The sequence below is a fragment of the Electrophorus electricus genome, chromosome 8 (assembly GCF_041902795.1).
Source record: "Electrophorus electricus isolate QZ-2024a chromosome 8, ASM4190279v1, whole genome shotgun sequence".
NCBI classification, from domain to species: domain Eukaryota; kingdom Metazoa; phylum Chordata; class Actinopteri; order Gymnotiformes; family Gymnotidae; genus Electrophorus; species Electrophorus electricus.
Window position 1 is genome coordinate 4082501 of NC_137504.1, and position 18071 is coordinate 4100571.

At 49.6% G+C, this 18071-nt stretch overlaps 1 protein-coding gene across 11 annotated transcripts in view; it reads left to right on the plus strand.

The window, feature by feature from the left end:
• Window positions 1-17949, plus strand: part of vav2 (vav 2 guanine nucleotide exchange factor) — a 112735-nt gene extending 94786 nt beyond the window's left edge. For 5 of the 11 annotated variants that reach the window (XM_027004191.3, XM_081719056.1, XM_027004193.3 and 2 more), the window contains 21 exons: window positions 2810-2909; window positions 4417-4512; window positions 6293-6361; window positions 6613-6699; window positions 7530-7615; window positions 7733-7865; window positions 8375-8389; window positions 8665-8774; window positions 8975-9076; window positions 10095-10183; window positions 10344-10357; window positions 10531-10552; window positions 11022-11149; window positions 11292-11363; window positions 11547-11608; window positions 11996-12112; window positions 12392-12479; window positions 12605-12728; window positions 14549-14635; window positions 15083-15237; window positions 15372-17949. In XM_027004191.3, the coding sequence (XP_026859992.2) occupies window positions 2810-2909; window positions 4417-4512; window positions 6293-6361; window positions 6613-6699; window positions 7530-7615; window positions 7733-7865; window positions 8375-8389; window positions 8665-8774; window positions 8975-9076; window positions 10095-10183; window positions 10344-10357; window positions 10531-10552; window positions 11022-11149; window positions 11292-11363; window positions 11547-11608; window positions 11996-12112; window positions 12392-12479; window positions 12605-12728; window positions 14549-14635; window positions 15083-15237; window positions 15372-15419 (1804 nt within the window). In that variant the 3' untranslated portion in view covers window positions 15420-17949. The remainder of the gene's footprint in view (window positions 1-2809; window positions 2910-4416; window positions 4513-6292; window positions 6362-6612; window positions 6700-7529; window positions 7616-7732; window positions 7866-8374; window positions 8390-8664; window positions 8775-8974; window positions 9077-10094; window positions 10184-10343; window positions 10358-10530; window positions 10553-11021; window positions 11150-11291; window positions 11364-11546; window positions 11609-11995; window positions 12113-12391; window positions 12480-12604; window positions 12729-14548; window positions 14636-15082; window positions 15238-15371) is intronic. The other 6 variants (XM_081719054.1, XM_081719055.1, XM_027004192.3 and 3 more) reach the window with 5 other exon arrangements.
• The last annotated feature ends 122 nt before the right edge of the window (window positions 17950-18071 follow it).

Genomic DNA, 18071 nt, shown 5'->3' on the forward strand with positions numbered 1-18071 from the left:
TGGCATTAGGCATAATACAGCAGCGTTCGTGGACGTTGGGCCGTTCCATTGGTGTGGCTCAGCATCACCCGTCTTTGCTATTCTGGTTCTGATTGGCATGTTCCTCTGTCTGGTCCTGAAGTGCGTGCCTCTCCACCTTTCTTCCCCACAAAGGGGTCCGTGTCCGGGGGATTGGGCAGACCCCCCCCCCCCCCCGCTACCGCCCACCCCCACATGCCATGGCTCCTCACCGCCACGGCAACTTTAATTAATTTTGTTATCTCCCCGTGTAAGTCGCAGTGACCTTTAGCGAGGAGGTTTTATGCAGAATGAAGTGAATGAGAGGCTTTTAAAGCAGCTGGCTGACTGAATGGCACAGGGAAAATGCCAGAGTGTGTTTATAGAAGCCTCGGCACGAGGAAGAGGAGGGGCGGGGCGAGAAAGAGGAGTGTTTCAACTTGGAGTTGGTCGCGCAGGAGCCGGGAAAGGTCGGGCCGCCTTTAAATGAGATTTACGCGGCGGAGTGGAGCTGGCGAGGAGGCTCGCCGCGAGACGGCTCGGTGGGCACGCGGGTCGCCAGCGGAGGCCCATGCTGGGAGTGTTCCCGCGCGAGGCCCAAGACGGAGGCCGTGCGGCTGTGAGCACTTACGTCTGTTTGTTTTTCTTTGCTTATTTGTTGTGTTTTTGTTTTTCTGGGCTGGTAGCAGGGGGGTAGGGGATAGGGGATGACATCTGTAACAGTTGTTCCGTAATGAGAGAGCTTACACAGCTGGCAGCGTTGCCGGTGAGAGATGCCTGTTCGTTCAGGCAGTGTGTGTTCACGCAGCACTCACACGCTCAAGCAGGGCTTCTCCCAGTGCACTCTGGGCAGCGGGAGGGGACTCCGGTTCAGGCTCCGCACAGCACGCAACTAATGGAAATCTGCAGCATCACTGCCTCTGCTATAAAAAAATAAATAAATACATTTAAAAAAAGCTTCCATCATCATGAGCATCTGTTTTGTTTTTTTTTGTTTGGTTTGTTTAGGCCTTATGGCTTACGGGGAGGCCACGTACATTAGTGCAGTTAAAGTGCACTTCTTCATGGGATCAGTACTGTCCCCACTCTTATGGCTGCAGTGGGAAATGGAGCCTGCCATGTAGAGGCACGGATGGGTGCTCCACGCTTTACCACGGCCCCTTAGCGCATTTGTGCAATAGCCACTAAATGAATTGACAATATTCAGGTCTCCATTACACCATTAAAAAGTGCCTAAATTTGTTTTGGTTTGGCTGCCGTCAGTGTTGAGCTGCGGCGGTGTAACAGCTCTATAAATAAAGGTGACTATCCCGGGCACTGGGTTCAAGTAGCGTTAAGCACCACTAACGGCCCCTGTTCACCAGTGTGCCCTTGGCTATCAGCCTTGTGTGGTGTTTGTGCCCTCAGGGTGAAGACATGCTGAGTTTTGCACTTACACCAGGGGCTTTTCTGAGGTAAACACCGTAAAATCCTTCTATCCCGCTAAAAACTGGAAGAAAATTCCACCACTCACTCTGTCTGGCTCTCTCGCTCACTCTCATTCACTCACACTCTCTCTCGTGTTCTTTCTCTCTCTCTCTCTCGCTCTCTCTCTCTCTCGCTCACTCTCATTCACTCACACTCTCTCTCGTGTTCCTTCTCTCTCTCTCTCTCTCTCTCTCTCTCCAGTTCTCTGGCAGAACATTGTATGATCCATTCTACTTATTTGATCTGAAAATTGGCTCATAAAAAGACCTTCATGTTCAATTATGTCCGTGACATCTGTTATTAGAGCTAATTCTTGACACCTGCCCTGCGCGCTCTCTGTGCACCGCAGAACGTACCTCGCAGATCGTCGGCGAACAGTCCTCCCATTAATCTTCATCGTCCTCCCCTCCTCGAGGAGCGGCGCCGTCTCTCTAGTGCCCCATCAGAGCTTAATCAGGACTGCTTAGCCCAGGGGCACGGAGACCAGTGCAGGGAGCCAGGCAGTGAGGAAGCCCCATTAGCCGAGCTCCACTCAGACTCCGCCTCGGGGGGGGAGGCCGTCTGTTTGGAGCCGTGCTTCAACCTGTGTGCTTACTGTAACGCGCGTTCCACCATGTCATATCTGATACGCGTAGAGCTGGACGGAGGTGGGAGGTTTGCTGGCAGTGACATCACGGCCTCCTTTTCAGCTCAGATTGCAGTGAGGACCTTCCACGGCAGGAGCTCTACTCTGCCACGCGAGCATGATGAAGGGGGCACTAGTACCAGACATGTCCGGGCAGTTTGCAGTTGCCAGCTACGTCAGTTTCCTGCTTTAATCAAAAGCGACACTCTGTGGCACTCATGGTCCCATGCGCCACGTGGGGTTGCTTTCCGACCCTATCTGTGTCGGTAGTCCGTGGTGAAAACGACTGAATCTGCATCTGATATCCTCGGTAGCACAAGGGAAGTTTAGGAGAGAGATTTACGAGGGTCTGTTTGCATTAGATCCACTGGCGTTCCACTGCAAACCAGTGTTCCATTTTTATTGCCATGAATTCATATGATCATAAATGTCAATATATGCTTACTTAATAGGCCTTTATTTATAGATAATATTACTGATGATATTCTATTATGTTATATATTGCTATATATTATAATAATAGCGATATTTTCTAAATAATATGTGTTCCATCAGTATACTTTCTGACCTTTTCAAATGAAGATGCAACCTGGTGATTTAAGTGCCTCATTAGGTTGCAAATCAGGGGGCATGGAGGGTAATTGCTGACTCATGCCAAGCGTGTAAACCCTGACTCATTGTAATGCCCGTGTTGACCTTGGCAACATGCGTTCTCTCTAGGTTGCTGATCTACGGCCAGTACTGCAGCCACATGGAGCACGCTCAGAAGACCCTCGACGAGCTGATCGCCGTCCGGGAGGAGGTGAAGACCAAAGTGGAGGTACGCTCACTCCCCTTGAGCACCTCCTGCCCCGCCCTCCTCATTCTCCTCTAATCAAGCTTGTTAGTCTAATTGGCTCAGCGGGGTTGGGTGGGGGGGCTCTTATCAGTAAATCAGCTACACTGAAGTAGAGAGAGTGTGATACAGATTTGGGCCTAATCAGGTTCCTGCTGTGAAGCCTTATCGACTCCAGAACGGTATCGTCTGAGCGTGACTCCACAACTGAATCGGCCTCTATCTGGGGTGTCCAAATTTCCCCTTGACCTATCACGTGTCAGAAAAAAACTAGCACAGTGGTGCTTGATGATCCCTACCCAAACATCCCCCGCCCCCCGCCGCCTAAGACAAAGCTGCGCCACCCGCTGACGTTTCTGGGACATTAGCTCATTTTGTGGTAGTGTTCAGGAAGAGACAGAGCAGCACTGCTGCGAACCACAGGCAGAGTGGCAACAAATACAGCTATAAATACACACTGGATCCGGCTGGTGGGCGGAGCTAGGACGAATATAATAGACAGGACTAGTGCGAAGGAAATGACGGAAGATTGTTGATAAGTGCAGACGATTATCAGGCGGTGGCCTGCCTCATAAGGAAGGTTTGCAAATTAGACAGGTGTTCAGTGCTGCAGTAGTGAGCATGCTCAGTGAGTGGCTCTTAGAGTGGAGCAAAATTAGAATCTTTTTGAGTAAAAATGACAGTGACGCAGCTTAATAAACACTGTGATGAATTCCCTCGTCACTCAGTGCTAAAGGCCAAATGTGAGAAAGGGCAAGTGTGGGGAGAGTGTTATTAAGTTTGTGAATGGGATTATGAAATCTAATCTGTAGATGTGTTGAACACCTAAGAGGAAAAAACAAAGTAATCTCTGCAGACTGATGCTTGTGTGTGTGTGGTTGTACATGCAGGGGAGTGGGGGAGAGAGTGGGAGAGGGTAGGAGAGGGTAGGAGAGAGTGGGAGAGGGTGGGGAGAGGGTGGGGAGAGGATGGGAGAGGATGGGGAGAAGGTGGGAGAGAGTGGGAGAGGATGGGGAGAGGATGGGGAGAGGGTGGGAGAGGATGGGAGAGAGTGGGAAAGGGTGGGAGAGGATGGGGGAGAGGGTGGGAGAGGGTAGGAGAGGGTGGGAGAAGGTAAGAAAGGATGGGGTAGAAGGTGGGACAGGGTAGGAGAGGATTGGGGAGAGGGTGGGAGAAGGTGGGAGAGGATGGGAGAGAGTGGGAGAGGATGGGGGAGAGGGTGGGAGAAGGTAAGAGAGGATGGGGGAGAAGGTGGGAAAGGGGGAGAGAGGGGATAAACTGGGAGAGGGTAGGAAAGGATGGGGGAGAGGGTGGGAGAGGGTGGGAGAAGGTAAGAGAGGATGGGGAGAAGGTGGGACAGGGTGGGAGAGGATGGGGAGAGGGTGGGGGAGGGTGGGAGAGGGTGGGAGAAGGTAAGAGAGGGTGGGAGAGTGTTGTTGTGCTGTGTTCTCCAGGTACCTCTGCTGAATGACCTGTTGCTCATGCCCTCTAGGAGTGCACCATGAAAGTTCAGGAAGGGAAGTTCAAGCTGCAGGATCTGCTGGTGGTTCCCATGCAGAGGGTCCTGAAATACCATCTACTGCTCAAGGTCAGTGATGAATTACAGGGGTCTGTAAAGATTTGGTGCTATTGATTTGACTCTGTCTGATTGTCTGTCTGTCTGTCTGTCTGTCTGTCTGATTAAAGTATTTTAACAGTACAGTGGACAAAATGTTATTGTGGTAGTACTGTTATTGCCAAAGGCAAAAGGCTGAGTCTGCAGCAAACCTGAGTGTGTGTGCTTGTGCGTGTGTGTGTGTGTGTGTGGTAGCTCAGTGTTTATGGTACTTGACTTTCCAGTTCAAGCCCCAACACTGCCAAGTTGCCACTGTTGGGCGCCTGAGCAAGACCCTTAACCCTCAATTGCTCAAATTGTATCCAGTCATAATTGTAAGTCGCTCAGGATAAAAGTGTCAGCTAAATGCTGTAAATTTGTGTGCACGCACATGCGCGCGCGCGCGTGTGTGTGTGTGTGTGTGTGTGTGTGTGTGTGTGTGTGTGTGTGTGTGTGTGTGTGTGAGTGAGAGTTGGGAATGGGCTCTCGGTTCACCAGTGCTCAACTGGTGCTCAGGGTAATGCTGTTCAATGTTGCTCCATATAGAGTGAAAGCAAAGGTCCTTCCCTTCATTGACTTTCACCCAGTTTCCTGCCTCATCTCACCCTCGCCACCAAAGCCTTGGCCTGAACAAAGAGTTTTGTTTCCCCGAAACGCTGTCAATGCTGGCGGACAGCAGCGCGGCCAGTCTGAGCACCCGGTCCAACAGTCAAGTTAAACTCTAAGCTCTTTCAAAAACAATAGTAGGGAATCCTATCCACAAAGGGTGCTTGCAACCGGTGTCTTGTGTGTAAGGTTCCCCACGGCTGTTTGAGATGGTCTCCCTCGGAGACAACAAGCCCCTGCAGCCTTGAACCACTGTTCACTGGGCTCACGTGTAAAAAGAAGGCGGTTCCGATCTCGCATGCATAATGAAGCAGGAGGTGGGATGGGTGGAGCTACAGGGTGGGGGGGGGTTATGGTAGCGTGCTTGTTTTGCATATTTCACACTGGACCCTTATCGCTCAGGGCTGCTGAAATTAACCATGCAGAAATTAGATTAAACACACCCCATTTCAATCCCTCCCACAGCACTGTGCAGAAGTGTTAATGCATGGCGTGTGTGCGTGCGTGCACGTGTGTGCGTGCGAGTACGCTGTGGCTTAATTTAGGCAGGTTTTGTGCATGTTTTGTGCACGCACACGGAGACACACATCTGAAAGCACAGATTCGTGGGGTTTTGAAAGAATCCCAGCCCTCATCTGAAGTCTTGGCCATGCGTGTGAGCTCACCAGGAAGGACCAAGGATGCCGTCTATTCTCCAAGCTTGTGGAATTCGGCTCGTGAAGACTGTCAGAATGCTGTGAAGCATTGCAGTATAGATGCGCACTTCTCTCGGCTTAAACCTAGTTGTTGGAACTCTTTGTTCCCTATAATACAGCTGTATTGTCAGAAAAGAGATCGAAAAACATAGTCCATAAGCTTTCAAGCTGATTTTTAAAGTCCCTTCTTTTCAGATGATCCAAATAAGCATATTTTAGGGGATTTTCTGAGTACGTGAAGCAGTTTTGTATGTAAGTATCTTTGTGTTATATCCGTGTTAGTGAGCCACGTTGTTTCGTGCAGGAAGTTGTCAGCTTTCGGTTCTGAGGTTTTTCTGGGGTAATGACAGTGTAATACGCCATGACGGTTCCCCGTGCTGCATCATAGGTGCCCGTGTCCGTATAGTAATCTGGTAAGTGGGCGCGGAGTGTAACCAGCGTCTCGGCTGTGTCTGTTTCCTGTCCTGCTACAGGAGTTGCTGAGTCACTCAACAGACCGCCCTGAACGGCAGCAGCTGAAAGAGGCCCTGGAGGCCATGCAGGTGAGCGACCTCTGCCCCGTCTACCCCATCACCCCTCCCCAAATCTCCTCCGCCTCTCCATGGTCTTATGCCATGCTGACCCTCCACATGGTCAGGCCTGGAGCCCATTGGTTCCCATCGCAGGCGTAAAGGAGTGCGATTGGAGCATTGCCGATGACTGCACAGCGATGTAAGACGCTGACCAGCCAGAGGGAGTGTCGGTTTGAGGTAATTATAAGGTCAATCTCTCTGTTTTTCATCTGTCTCCGAAGGACCTGGCCATGTACATCAACGAGGTGAAGAGAGACAATGAGACCTTGAAGAAAATAAGTGAATTCCAAAGCTCGATAGAAAATCTGGTAAGAGGCAGACTTTTAATTCTCCCTATTCTCGTGGAACTGTGTCAAATGAAAGATCCCTCATGCCATGTGGCTGAAACGTTCTCCTGGGTCCCGCTCTCCACCGTGGCTCCCCTCCCGCGCTGAGACTATTCCCTGGAATACATCGCCAGCTCTTCCAGGGTTGCGGGAGCTCAGAGAGTGCTCTTTAATTCCGTGCAAAAGCGGCGTGAGATCTCTGCGTCCTTCGCTGCCGGCTGTTTGCTGTAGTGTTTAGGCGAGCATTTCACGAGTGCCTGGGGCACGGGAAATGCTGCAAGGGAGATAGAGGGAGAGAATGGGTGAGAGTCCGAGAGCCCGTTCATTCATCCATTACTGCGCACCGGGGAGAACCGTGACAGGCTGCCTTAGAGAGGCGGAGAGCCGCTTAGTGTAGGGGCATGCGGCACAGTTAGTGCACTCGGGTGGCTTGTGCCAACCTGAGTAGCCGTTCTATATAAATGAGTCCACAGCCGAAAGCCGAGGTGTGTTGTGACTGTAGTGTTTTAGGGGAAAAAGTTCCGAACCTCCCACTGCATATATGAGTATCGTATACTCGGACTCTTCACTTTTATCTGAAGTTACCCTGCCAATAAAAGCAGAACACTGGGCTTTGCAGATAGCATGCTGTGTGTGTGTGTGTGTGTGTGTGTGTGTGTGTGTGTGTGTGTGTTTGTGTGTGTGTGTGTGTGTGTGTGTGTGTGTGTGTGTGTGTGTGTGTGTGTGTGTGTGTGTGTGTGTGTGTGTATGTGTATGTGTATGTGTATGTGTATGTGTATGTGTGTGTGTGTGTGTGTGTGTGTCCTCTGCAGCAAGTGAATCTGGAGGAGTATGGGAGACCAAAGATAGATGGAGAACTGAAAGTCTGCTCTATAGTAAACCGAACCAAACAAGACCGGTAAGGCGCTCTCGCTGGACTCTGTTGCATCTTAAAAGCTGCTGTGTCTCCAGTACTGAATTTACACGCATGCAATGTTGAGGCCGTGTGTCTCACACCCCTCCCGTCTGCTCCTAGATACATATTCCTCTTTGACAAAGTGGTAATCGTGTGCAAGAGGAAAGGCTACAACTATGAGCTGAAAGAGATCATCGAGCTCCAGTTTTACAAGATGTCCGACGACCCCACCAACAACAGGGACATGAAAAAGGTAGAGGATGCCTGCGCGAGCCTCCCAGCGTTTGCAGGTGGAAATTCCGGAAAAGAGTCGTGCCTCCGTCTTCCTTTTAAAAACTGGTTTCAGCATATTGTGGTTTTCACTAATACTGGGAGCCAAGGGGGAGTCTGAGACTATGAGCTTTACGTACAGTGCTGATGGATGAGGCTCATGTAATCTCTTCCTGTAATCTCGTCCTTGAACGTGCAACATGGTGCCTGTAATGTCACACACACACACACACACACACACACACACACACACACACACACACACACGTCAAATAGGCCAATCAAGAGCCACGCTGCTCTCCGCTACGCTCTAGAGGGCACGCGGACGCGGGTTCGTTTAAAAAGCTTTTCCCCTGGAGTCTAACATTCCGAAACTCTAAGCATGTGTAAGACACTGCATGTGTAACTGGGTCTCTCTCTCTCTCTCTCTCTCTCTCTCTCTCTCTCCCTCTCACCCCTACTATCTGGTGTTTCTTCTTGCATGCCTGCCAGGCCAGTGGAAAGATGGTAAGCTGACGTAAACCTCTGCTCATTCCCTAAGCTGTAATTTATGTACGAATCGTTTGCTGTGATTGCCTGCCACCTCTTTGATAATTTGATTTGTGGTCTGTTGTCTTGAGACCTACCCAGTATCCTTGAGTTATCAGAAAGGAATTGCCAGAGTCTGGAGTTTGGAGTGTTTTTTTCAACCTCAATGACTTATGAAAAAACAATGTGTAACTCCGCCTCCTTGTCTTGGACTCTGCCGTGATGCCCCTCCTTCTGGTCTCTACCCTTTGCAGTGGTCCTACGGATTCTACCTGATCCATCTGAAAGGGAAACAAGGCTTCCAGTTCTTCTGTAAGACGGAGGACACCAAGAGAAAGTGGATGGAGCAGTTTGAGATGGCCATGTGAGTCTGGCGCACTTGTTTTTGCTAAAATAAACATCCGAAATTCAAATGTGGTTGTCTGTCCTATTTAAATACAAGTCAAATGCCTTCTCAGATAAGGAGCTGAGGTTCGTATGCAGTTGGCCACCCTGTTTGAGGAGAGGCATTCAAATGCTTTTTGTAAACAAATTATCCTGTGGTTGCTTCCCTATTTACAACAGGTCAAACATCAAGCCAGAGAGAGCCACAGCCAATCAGCACAACTTCCAGATGCACACATTTGAAAAGAATACCAACTGCAGGGCCTGCAAGATGCTTTTGAGGTAAGCACACACATATACACACATGCACCTGAACATATGCACATCAACACACACCTAAACACATACACACCATCACACACACACACACACCCAAACCCATACACACCAAAACACACACCTGAACGCATACACACCCACACTAACACACACACACACACCCCAACACATACACACCAACACACACCACACACGCACTAAGAGAAAGTGGATGGAGTCTCATATAGCCCTGACACTATACCAGAGCTGTTTTGCCAAAAGAAAATGAGTATTGTTTGTGGTTGTTCATAAAATGAGGTCATAAATTACAACACACGCACATACATAGGGACCCGGGAGACCCCTGACAGCACTGCCCTTACTGATATCTGCGTGGCCACTACACATATACCCACACACACACACCAAACGGAACAGGCTTCAATCCATTTTACTGCTGCCGGCCTGAGCTACAGCAGATAGGCTTTATTGACCCATATAAGACAGCAGCTCCACACTGACCTGAATCTGCCGCTGTGCAGCCGATAAGCACCAGTGTGCACGCAGACTGTGAACAGCTAATTCTAATGGCCCTGTGTCACACCGCACTAGAGTGCTGTGGTGTTTAACAGTGTGACTGGTGCACTAGCGCACACAGGCTGTGGTGTGTAGGAGTGAGCGTTGTACTGAAGCCCTAGTGCGCACACAGTGCTGCAGAAAAGTAGATCGGTCAGTGAAACTGGCCAGTTGGAAATGATCATAATATGGGGTTCCTTCTTGGATGCTTGTTCAAGCTTTGATTGGACACAAATCACAGATGTTGAAATCACAGGATGTTTCATTACCCATAAAACCCTTCCTCATTTTTCTCTCTTTTCTCTCTCTTCCTTCTCTCTCTCTCTCTCTCTCTCTTCCTTCTCTCTCTCTCTCTCTCCCTCTCTCTTCCTTCTCTCTCTTCCTTCTCTCTCTCTCTCTCTCTCTCTCTCTCCCTCTCTCTCTCTCCCTCTCTATCTCTCCCCCCCCCTCTCTTTCCCCCCTGAAGGGGTATCTTCTACCAGGGTTACTACTGTTCCCGCTGTGGGACCGGCGCTCATAAAGAGTGCCTGGAGATCATCACCATCTGTAAAATAAGTGAGTTCCACATGCTGATCACTGCTGTAATGAACTCTGAAGATCTCCTGGAATTTACGTCAACCGCCACTGACCCTCTCTCTCTCTCTCTCTCCCTCTCTCTCTCTCTCTCTCCCTCTCTCTCTCTCTCTCTCTCTCGCTCTGTCTGTCTCTCTCCTAGGTCCCCATGATTGTGTGAGTTCTATTGTTTTTTGGTTTTATACTGACGTATTATTTAGTGTGGGCAGAATATGCATCGTTTGCAGTCTGTGCTCCTATTTTCTCATTCTGGCCCTTTTCACACATCTGTAAATCAAAGTTAAATTGACTAACTGACTGAAATGTTCAATCTGCTCTGTGTGCAACAGGAGCCCGGACTTCCCCAGTCAGGTAAGAATAGATGCGCAGGGCACTTAGTCCCACTGCACTCTGCTCATGCACAAACATACCCGTGTCTTATTAAGGAGCAGTCAGAGACTGCAGTGCCCGCTGCTCTGGGTGAATTCTCTCACCCAGAGCTTAATGCGAGTGGACAAAGGCCCGCTGATGGATCGCTGCTGGGTCTTCTTCTGTGGCTCTCTGCTGCCATCTAGTGAGCAGGGGCAGGCTAAACAGCTAAAAGGATTATCAGAAACAACAGACGCATTCCAACAGAGTCAGTGCCGCAAACTAGCCGCTGCTAAAAAGCGCACTGTTTTTGTTCTGCATAAGACCAGGAGCTGAGCTCCGACTGCTGTCCTGTCCACACACTTCTTCCGATTAATCTCAGACTTTTCCTGTGTTTGCTTAACTGATTTTTTTTTTTGCCATTGTTGAAAGTGCTCTTCTTGGACCCGTGTCTGTGCATGCCTTACTGAAGGTCCAAAGATGGTGGCCATCAGGAACTACCACGGCACACCCGCCCCGCCGGGCCGGTGCCCGCTCTCCTTCCAAACGGGGGATGTCATCGAGCTTCTGAAGGGAGACCCCGACACATCCTGGTGGGAGGTGAGCTTCTGCCGGGGGACTCTCCCTCCAAACACCTGCACTCCAAACACAGATCCGCTGCACGGGCCTCCCCACGGTGCGGTCGGGTTGCGCTCCACGACGGTGTCGCCGTTAATCCCCGCCGCCGGTGTGTGTTTCCCAGGGCAGGCTCGTTCAGTCCCTGAAGACAGGCTACTTTCCCAGCTCCAGTGTCAAACCTTGCCTGGACCCAAAGGTAAGTCACCCAAGCCTAAAAACCTACGGTGTGAATATTATTACAGCGAGGGAAGAAATGTACTGGTTGGTCAGCATTGGTCTCTCTCTCTCTTTAGCTCTATCTCTCTCGCCCACTCTCACTTTTTCTCTTCCTTTCCCCCCTCTCTCTCTCTCTCTCTCTCTCTCTCTCTCTCTCTCTCAGCCACTCCAGACCTTCCCCAGCAGGCAGTGTTCCAGAGAGACGGATTATTATGTTTATCCGTGGTAGGGCTCTTTGCGCCTCCTCTTTTCCAGTTTTTGGTGGTATTGATTTTGTTGGGCTTGCCTACAGTAGGGTGGTGGAATCACAGGCAGGGCAGAATGTGTAATTAAAACAACTCTAGAAACTTTTGACCTAAATAAATTTCATCAATAGGTGATGAATTGCACTCACAGCTTGAATCAATACAGATGATTGATCAAACGGTGCTGTATGCAACACACATGGCATTTCTGTCTTTTAATAATGCGCTGACCCCTGTATAAGACCTGCAGTGATGAATGAGGTGTTTGCTGACTGAAGAAAATGTGGGAGTACATGCGATTGAGGTTATATTTGATCATTCGTGTGTGTGTGTGTGTGTGTGTGTGTGTGTGTACGTGTGTATGCAGGTTTGCTGGGAACATGGAGAGGCAGCAGGCCGATAACCTGCTGAAGTCCCACAGCAGTGGCACGTACCTGATCCGAGAGCGCACAGCCGAGGCGGAACGGTTCGCCATCAGCATCAAGTGAGTGACACGTGAGCATGTGCAGAAGCACATGAACATATTGGGCATATGGTGCTTACGTGAAAATGCACTGTATGCATAACCATGTTTGACTGATTGCAGAATACTGCAGCAGTCAATGCACATGTATAGGCATTCCATGTCAGAGTGCCTGTCTGTTAGTGTCAGAGTTATGGTTAGTGTAAGCATTAGGACCAAGATGTAAGTAACCCCTAAACCATAACCCCTAACCCCTAACCCTAACCCTAAACCCTAACCCTGATATGATTTCCTGACCAGGTTTAATGATGAAGTAAAGCACATTAAAGTCATCGAAAAAGACAACTGGATTCACATCACAGAAGCAAAGAAATTCGAAAGCCTCCTGGTAAGAGAAACAAACAGCTAAGCAGATCCCAACTGTCATAAAAGAACAGGAGTCATTTAAAACATGCTGAGTGTGTTTACGCTTCTGTTTCTTGTTTTTCTTGTTTGTTGTTTTCATCCTAACAGGAGTTGGTTGAGTATTATCAGTCTCACTCACTGAAAGAAAGCTTTAAGCTGCTGGACACCACGTTACGGTATCCGTACAAATCCCGAGAGCGCTCCAATTCTCGGGCCAGTACCCGCTCTCCAGGTAGCCATCAAGCCCTTACCCCTATTTTACTGGCTGTTTGACCCTCTAGCCCACTCTTTCGCACTCTCACACACATACACACACTCACACACACTCACACACTCACACACACATTGAAACACTCTGAAGAAACAGATCTCAGCAGCTGGTCCCGCCCACCACATGCTGCGCGCCACGCCTTTCACCATTTCACCCGTCAATCACCCTGTGGCTTGTATGGCCGGGACCCGCCCCCTCTAACGGAGGTAAAGAGCTGCCTCTGGACCTCTGGCTGCTGGCGGAGTCTTTAGTCCTGAATGGGCTCTGTTCAACACATGCAGCATCGGGGGCGTTGGGAATGATTTTCGCCTCCCTCTGGCCAGAGGCCTGCTGGGCTTCCTTTGTTTGTCTCCCAGCCGAGCCTAACTGGCCCGCGCCACAGCCTTTATTCCAACACATGGCTGTGGAAATGAGCTCAGACAATGCAGGGGAGGGGGCGGGGTTGCTAGACAGCAAAGGCCAGCCGCTTGTGTCTGGAGAATGATCTGAATCACTGCGAGACTAAAATGAGCCGTCCTCATGGCAGACGAGAGCCTCTCTCTGCGGGCTCCAGGTTGCGGGACGACTGTTCTTGCAGTGACTCCTGACCCATAAACACATGCTTGGCTATGTGGTTGTGCTCGCCGGCCTTTATTAGGAGCACAACTCATACCTACGCCCATGTGGCACTTTATTGGGTGCATTTTATAGCTGTACAAGTGCAATATGAAGCTGACCTACTGCCGTGCACAACTGGTCGATCAGGAAGAGTTGGAGGACATCTAACCCAAACCGTGCAAGGCATCAGATTGGCTATAATCCCCAACTGTAAACATGCACTGTGTTGGTAATTATGCATTTCTAGTGAAGGAAGTGGTGAGTGTGTAAACACTGGCCCGTGCCGGTGTCATGTGGCACAGGTTTAATACTCTGACTGAGCTTGTCTGTGCTGTTTTTACTCCTATTTTTGTAACTTCTTGCATGTGTGACAGATGTACTCTCACTGATTCTCTGTATGTGCAGTTTTTTCTAACTTCTCCTCTCCTCTCTTCTCCTCTCTTCTCCTCCTCTCTTCTCCTCTTCTCCTCTCTTCTCCTCCTCTCCTCTCTTCTCCTCCTCTCTTCTCCTCTCTTCTCCTCCTCTCCTCTCTTCTCCTCCTCTCTTCTCCTCCTCTCCTCTCTTCTCCTCTCTTCTCCTCCTCTCCTCTCTTCTCCTCTCTTCTCCTCCTCTCCTCTCTTCTCCTCTCTTCTCCTCTCTTCTCCTCCTCTCCCCTCTTCTCCTCTTCTCCTCTCTTCTCCTCCTCTCCTCTCTTCTCCTCCTCTCCTCTCTTCTCCTCCTCTCTTCTCCTCCTCTCCTCTCTTCTCCTCTCTTCTCCTCCTCTCCTCTCTTCTCCTCCTCTCCTCTCTTCTCCTCCTCTCCCCTCTTCTCCTCTTCTCCTCTCTTCTCCTCTCTTCTCCTCCTCTCCTCTCTTCTCCTCCTCTCCTCTCTTCTCCTCCTCTCCTCTCTTCTCCTCTCTTCTCCTCCTCTCCTCTCTTCTCCTCGTCTCTTCTCCTCCTCTCCTCTCTTCTCCTCTCTTCTCCTCCTCTCCTCTCTTCTCCTCCTCTCTTCTCCTCCTCTCCTCTCTTCTCCTCCTCTCTTCTCCTCCTCTCCTCTCTTCTCCTCTCTTCTCCTCCTCTCCTCTCTTCTCCTCCTCTCCTCTCTTCTCCTCTCCTCTCCTCTCTTTTCCTCCTCTCCTCTCTTCTCCTCCTCTCTTCTCCTCCTCTCTTCTCCTCCTCTCCTCTCTTCTCCTCGCTTTGTGCCAGCAGCCCCCTCCGCTTCCTACAACTTCTCCTTCCTCAGTCCTCAGGGCCTCAACTTCTCCTCTCAGACCTCAGCTCCCTTCTGGTCAGGTACTGCTCACCTGAACACTCCACATTGCTCTCTCTCTCTCTCTCTCCCTCTCTCTCTCCCTCTCTCTCTCTCTCTCTCTCCCTCTCTCTCTCCCTCTCTGTCTCTCTCTCTCTCTCTCTCTCTCTCTCTCTCTCTCTCTCTCTCTCTCTCTCCCTCTCTCTCTCTCTCTCTCTCTCTTCCATCATTCCACATTCTCTTGCTGTCCTTCTCTTTTCCTGCAGAAGCCATCTATCCACCCATCCATCCCACAATCCCCCCCCATCCATTTCTCCTTTTGCGCCTTCTTCCTGTGCTACCTTCTCCCCGTTCTGTATTGTTCTCTCGCTGCATGCGTGCGGTTCATTCCCGCCTTCCACCCGGGCCCCAGGTCGCCCGTTCCTCTTCTGCAGTGTCATGTCTGCGCCGTCCTGGACAGTAATCAGTTAACCGGCTGTGTGTCTGTGCAGTCTTCACTCCCAGGGTGGTCAGCACGGCCGTTGCCAGGTATAACTTCGCTGCTAGAGACATGAGAGAGCTGTCTCTGAGAGAGGGGGACATCGTCAAGATCTACAGCAAGATCGGAGGGGACCAGGGATGGTGGAAAGGGGAGGCTAATGGCAGGGTAAGGCATCAGCATGTCTGAACGGCACATTCCTTCTGGGCTGCTTGGGAAACTAGATTTGCATGGCTTAGTGGGTGGACCGAAGTCTCGTTGTGCTCTCGTGTCATTGGATGCTGCTGTGTTCCTTGTCTTAGATTGGTTGGTTCCCCTCAACGTACGTTGATGAGGAAGGCGTGCAGTGAGGCCGTGATGTCATCTGTGCTCTCTCCAATCAGATTCACCCTCCTGTCCTGGGCCCTCTGGGAGAGGAGGACTCTCTTGGTTTCCGTGGAAACGCTTTGTGGATTTTCTTTTTTCTGGAAGCTGATTTTACAGTGAATATTTGTATCTGTTTCTTTGTCATGTATGAATCTGCTCCCCACCCCCCACCCCTGCCCTGAATCCACATGCTTCGGATCATGTGGAATCTGTGTAGAAAACTGAATGGACTCGGTCCTGTTCCTTTCCAAGGTGGTGGTAGAGAAACTGTGAATGGTGCGGATGTTTGTACAGCCGGAACCTCTAGCACTGCCCCTGCTGAGCCTGCGCTTGTGTAAAGAGAACAACAAAGACTCCTGTGGCCAGCAGAGAGAGCTGTGGCGTGTATAGATAATTTATTCAAGAGAAGTATCTATGATAAAAGAATGATGTTGGAAGTTTATTGTTAAGAAGAGTAACAAGAAAAAGAAAAAGCACTTTGCATTTCTTTACAGAGAGAACTAGCCTTAGTAGCTACGCCAATGCCTTCTGGGCTGACAGGAATGGTGGTGGAAATGTGCTATATGGAAACACACACACACACACACACACACACACACACACATACACACACTCACACACACATACACACACACACACACACACACACACACACACACTCAAATATACACACACACACACACACTCACATACACACACTCACACACACACACTCACATACACACACTCACACACACACACTCACATACACACACACACACACACACACTCATACACACACACTCACATACACATACACACACACTCATACACACACACTCAAATACACACACACATACACACACACACTCAAATATATACACACACACACTCACATACACACACACACACACACACTCAAATACACACACACTCACATACACACACACACACACACACACTCATATACACACACACACACACACACACACACACACACACACACACACACACACACACACACAAACTTGCCCTTTCCAGTACTATGGTGCCTTTGAAGTGCTATCCCTGCTCTCAGAACACTCTCAAAATACACATGTGCCCCCTGACCCAGGAGTCAGATGAAAGGGCAGTCATAGGACTGGGCCACAGCAAAAGAGCTGAAAGGTGACGACCCAAAACGAATCATCTCTGACAGCATACAGGACAGCCATTTGGGTGCACCGGAACCGCCCATGTGACTGGCATGCGGTGAGCATGCACTGAGCGTGCACTCTGCCCTTCCTGGCCCACGAAGGACGTCAGCCTGGTGGATATGAGAGGATGTGGTGGTGACTCCGACACCCGGCGGAAAGGACACCAACATCTTGTAGTTACTCCTAATGGACGCTACGGCACTCGGGATGCATTAAGAAGGCAAATTTTAGCATCAGGCCTAAATGCTGTTCTCCGCGGTTGCACGAGGCAAAACATGCTCGTTCAGAACCTTCAGGATTTGGCTAATTGGCGTAATCTAGGACCAACACACCATTTTATATCGCCAGACACAATTTTTTGCCAGTCACGTTTTCACAGTTTCTAATAACATTTGTAACACAAATGCATTTGTTTGTCATTTGCCGTTGTACAATATCTTGCCTTATTGATTGACACATGATGCTACAGTGTTGTACTCTGAGTCTCTGGGTTTCTAGCAGGAACCTCAGCGCACGGATTACTGGCTATGGTGCAATGTCACTGTCCAACATGGTGTTTGATAGAAGCAGAAACCAATAGAGAAGACAAACCCAGATTCTAGGTGCAGTCTCTGTGGACATGATATCCCCCACTTTACTTACCAACCTCAGCCAACAAGTGCACTTTAACTGTTCTAGACCTGTAAATCGTGACAGAGGGTAGACGGGTGGCAACGAGATAAAAAACAAAAAACAATAAAACAAGTCAGCCGGGCAGAAATATCATTTTTATGGCCTGCTGTTTGAGGGTATCAGAAGCTAAGTCTTGTTGTACTCCTGACCTTCAGGCAAACTAGTGAGGTTTCTTTATTCCTTTGTCTGGTACAGAAATATTTTCCTTCAATATTTTCCATCATTTTCTTTCACTCTGTGTGCCACCGGCGTCCTAGAGCCCGTCAATATGAAATAATGCCTGTAAGCTCCTCCGTAGGTGCACTGACGTTGGCCCCTCCATACAAACTGCTGACGAAATACTGCGTGTTTCTGAGGCACCTCATCCAGGCTCCGGGACAGGCTGGCTGTCTGCCGGATGAAGAGCAGACAGTGGCCCGACTCTGGGGCTGAGAACCGGAGGGGTCTGCTGGAGGGGGCTCGGCTCGGTTCAGTCTGGACCAGCCCGGGCCTTTGGTTGCTGTTTTGTGTCGTGGACAGAAACCCGTTGCATGTGTTCATAGATATACAGCTCCTGTCAGTGATCCAGGAAGATAAAATAAATCAATCGTGTACTTTTTTTTTTTTTTTTGGATGGTTCGTTATTTCCAAACTGAGGTCTATCATGAAATAAATATTTTTTTCCTTTTGTCTTGTAGTGGTTTGCTCATTATTGGTGTAATGTCATGAAAGTGTAGTTTAAGCCTTACTATGATGCATAATTAAAATATATTACACATTAAGATTTGCAAAACGTTTTACGTAGTGAGC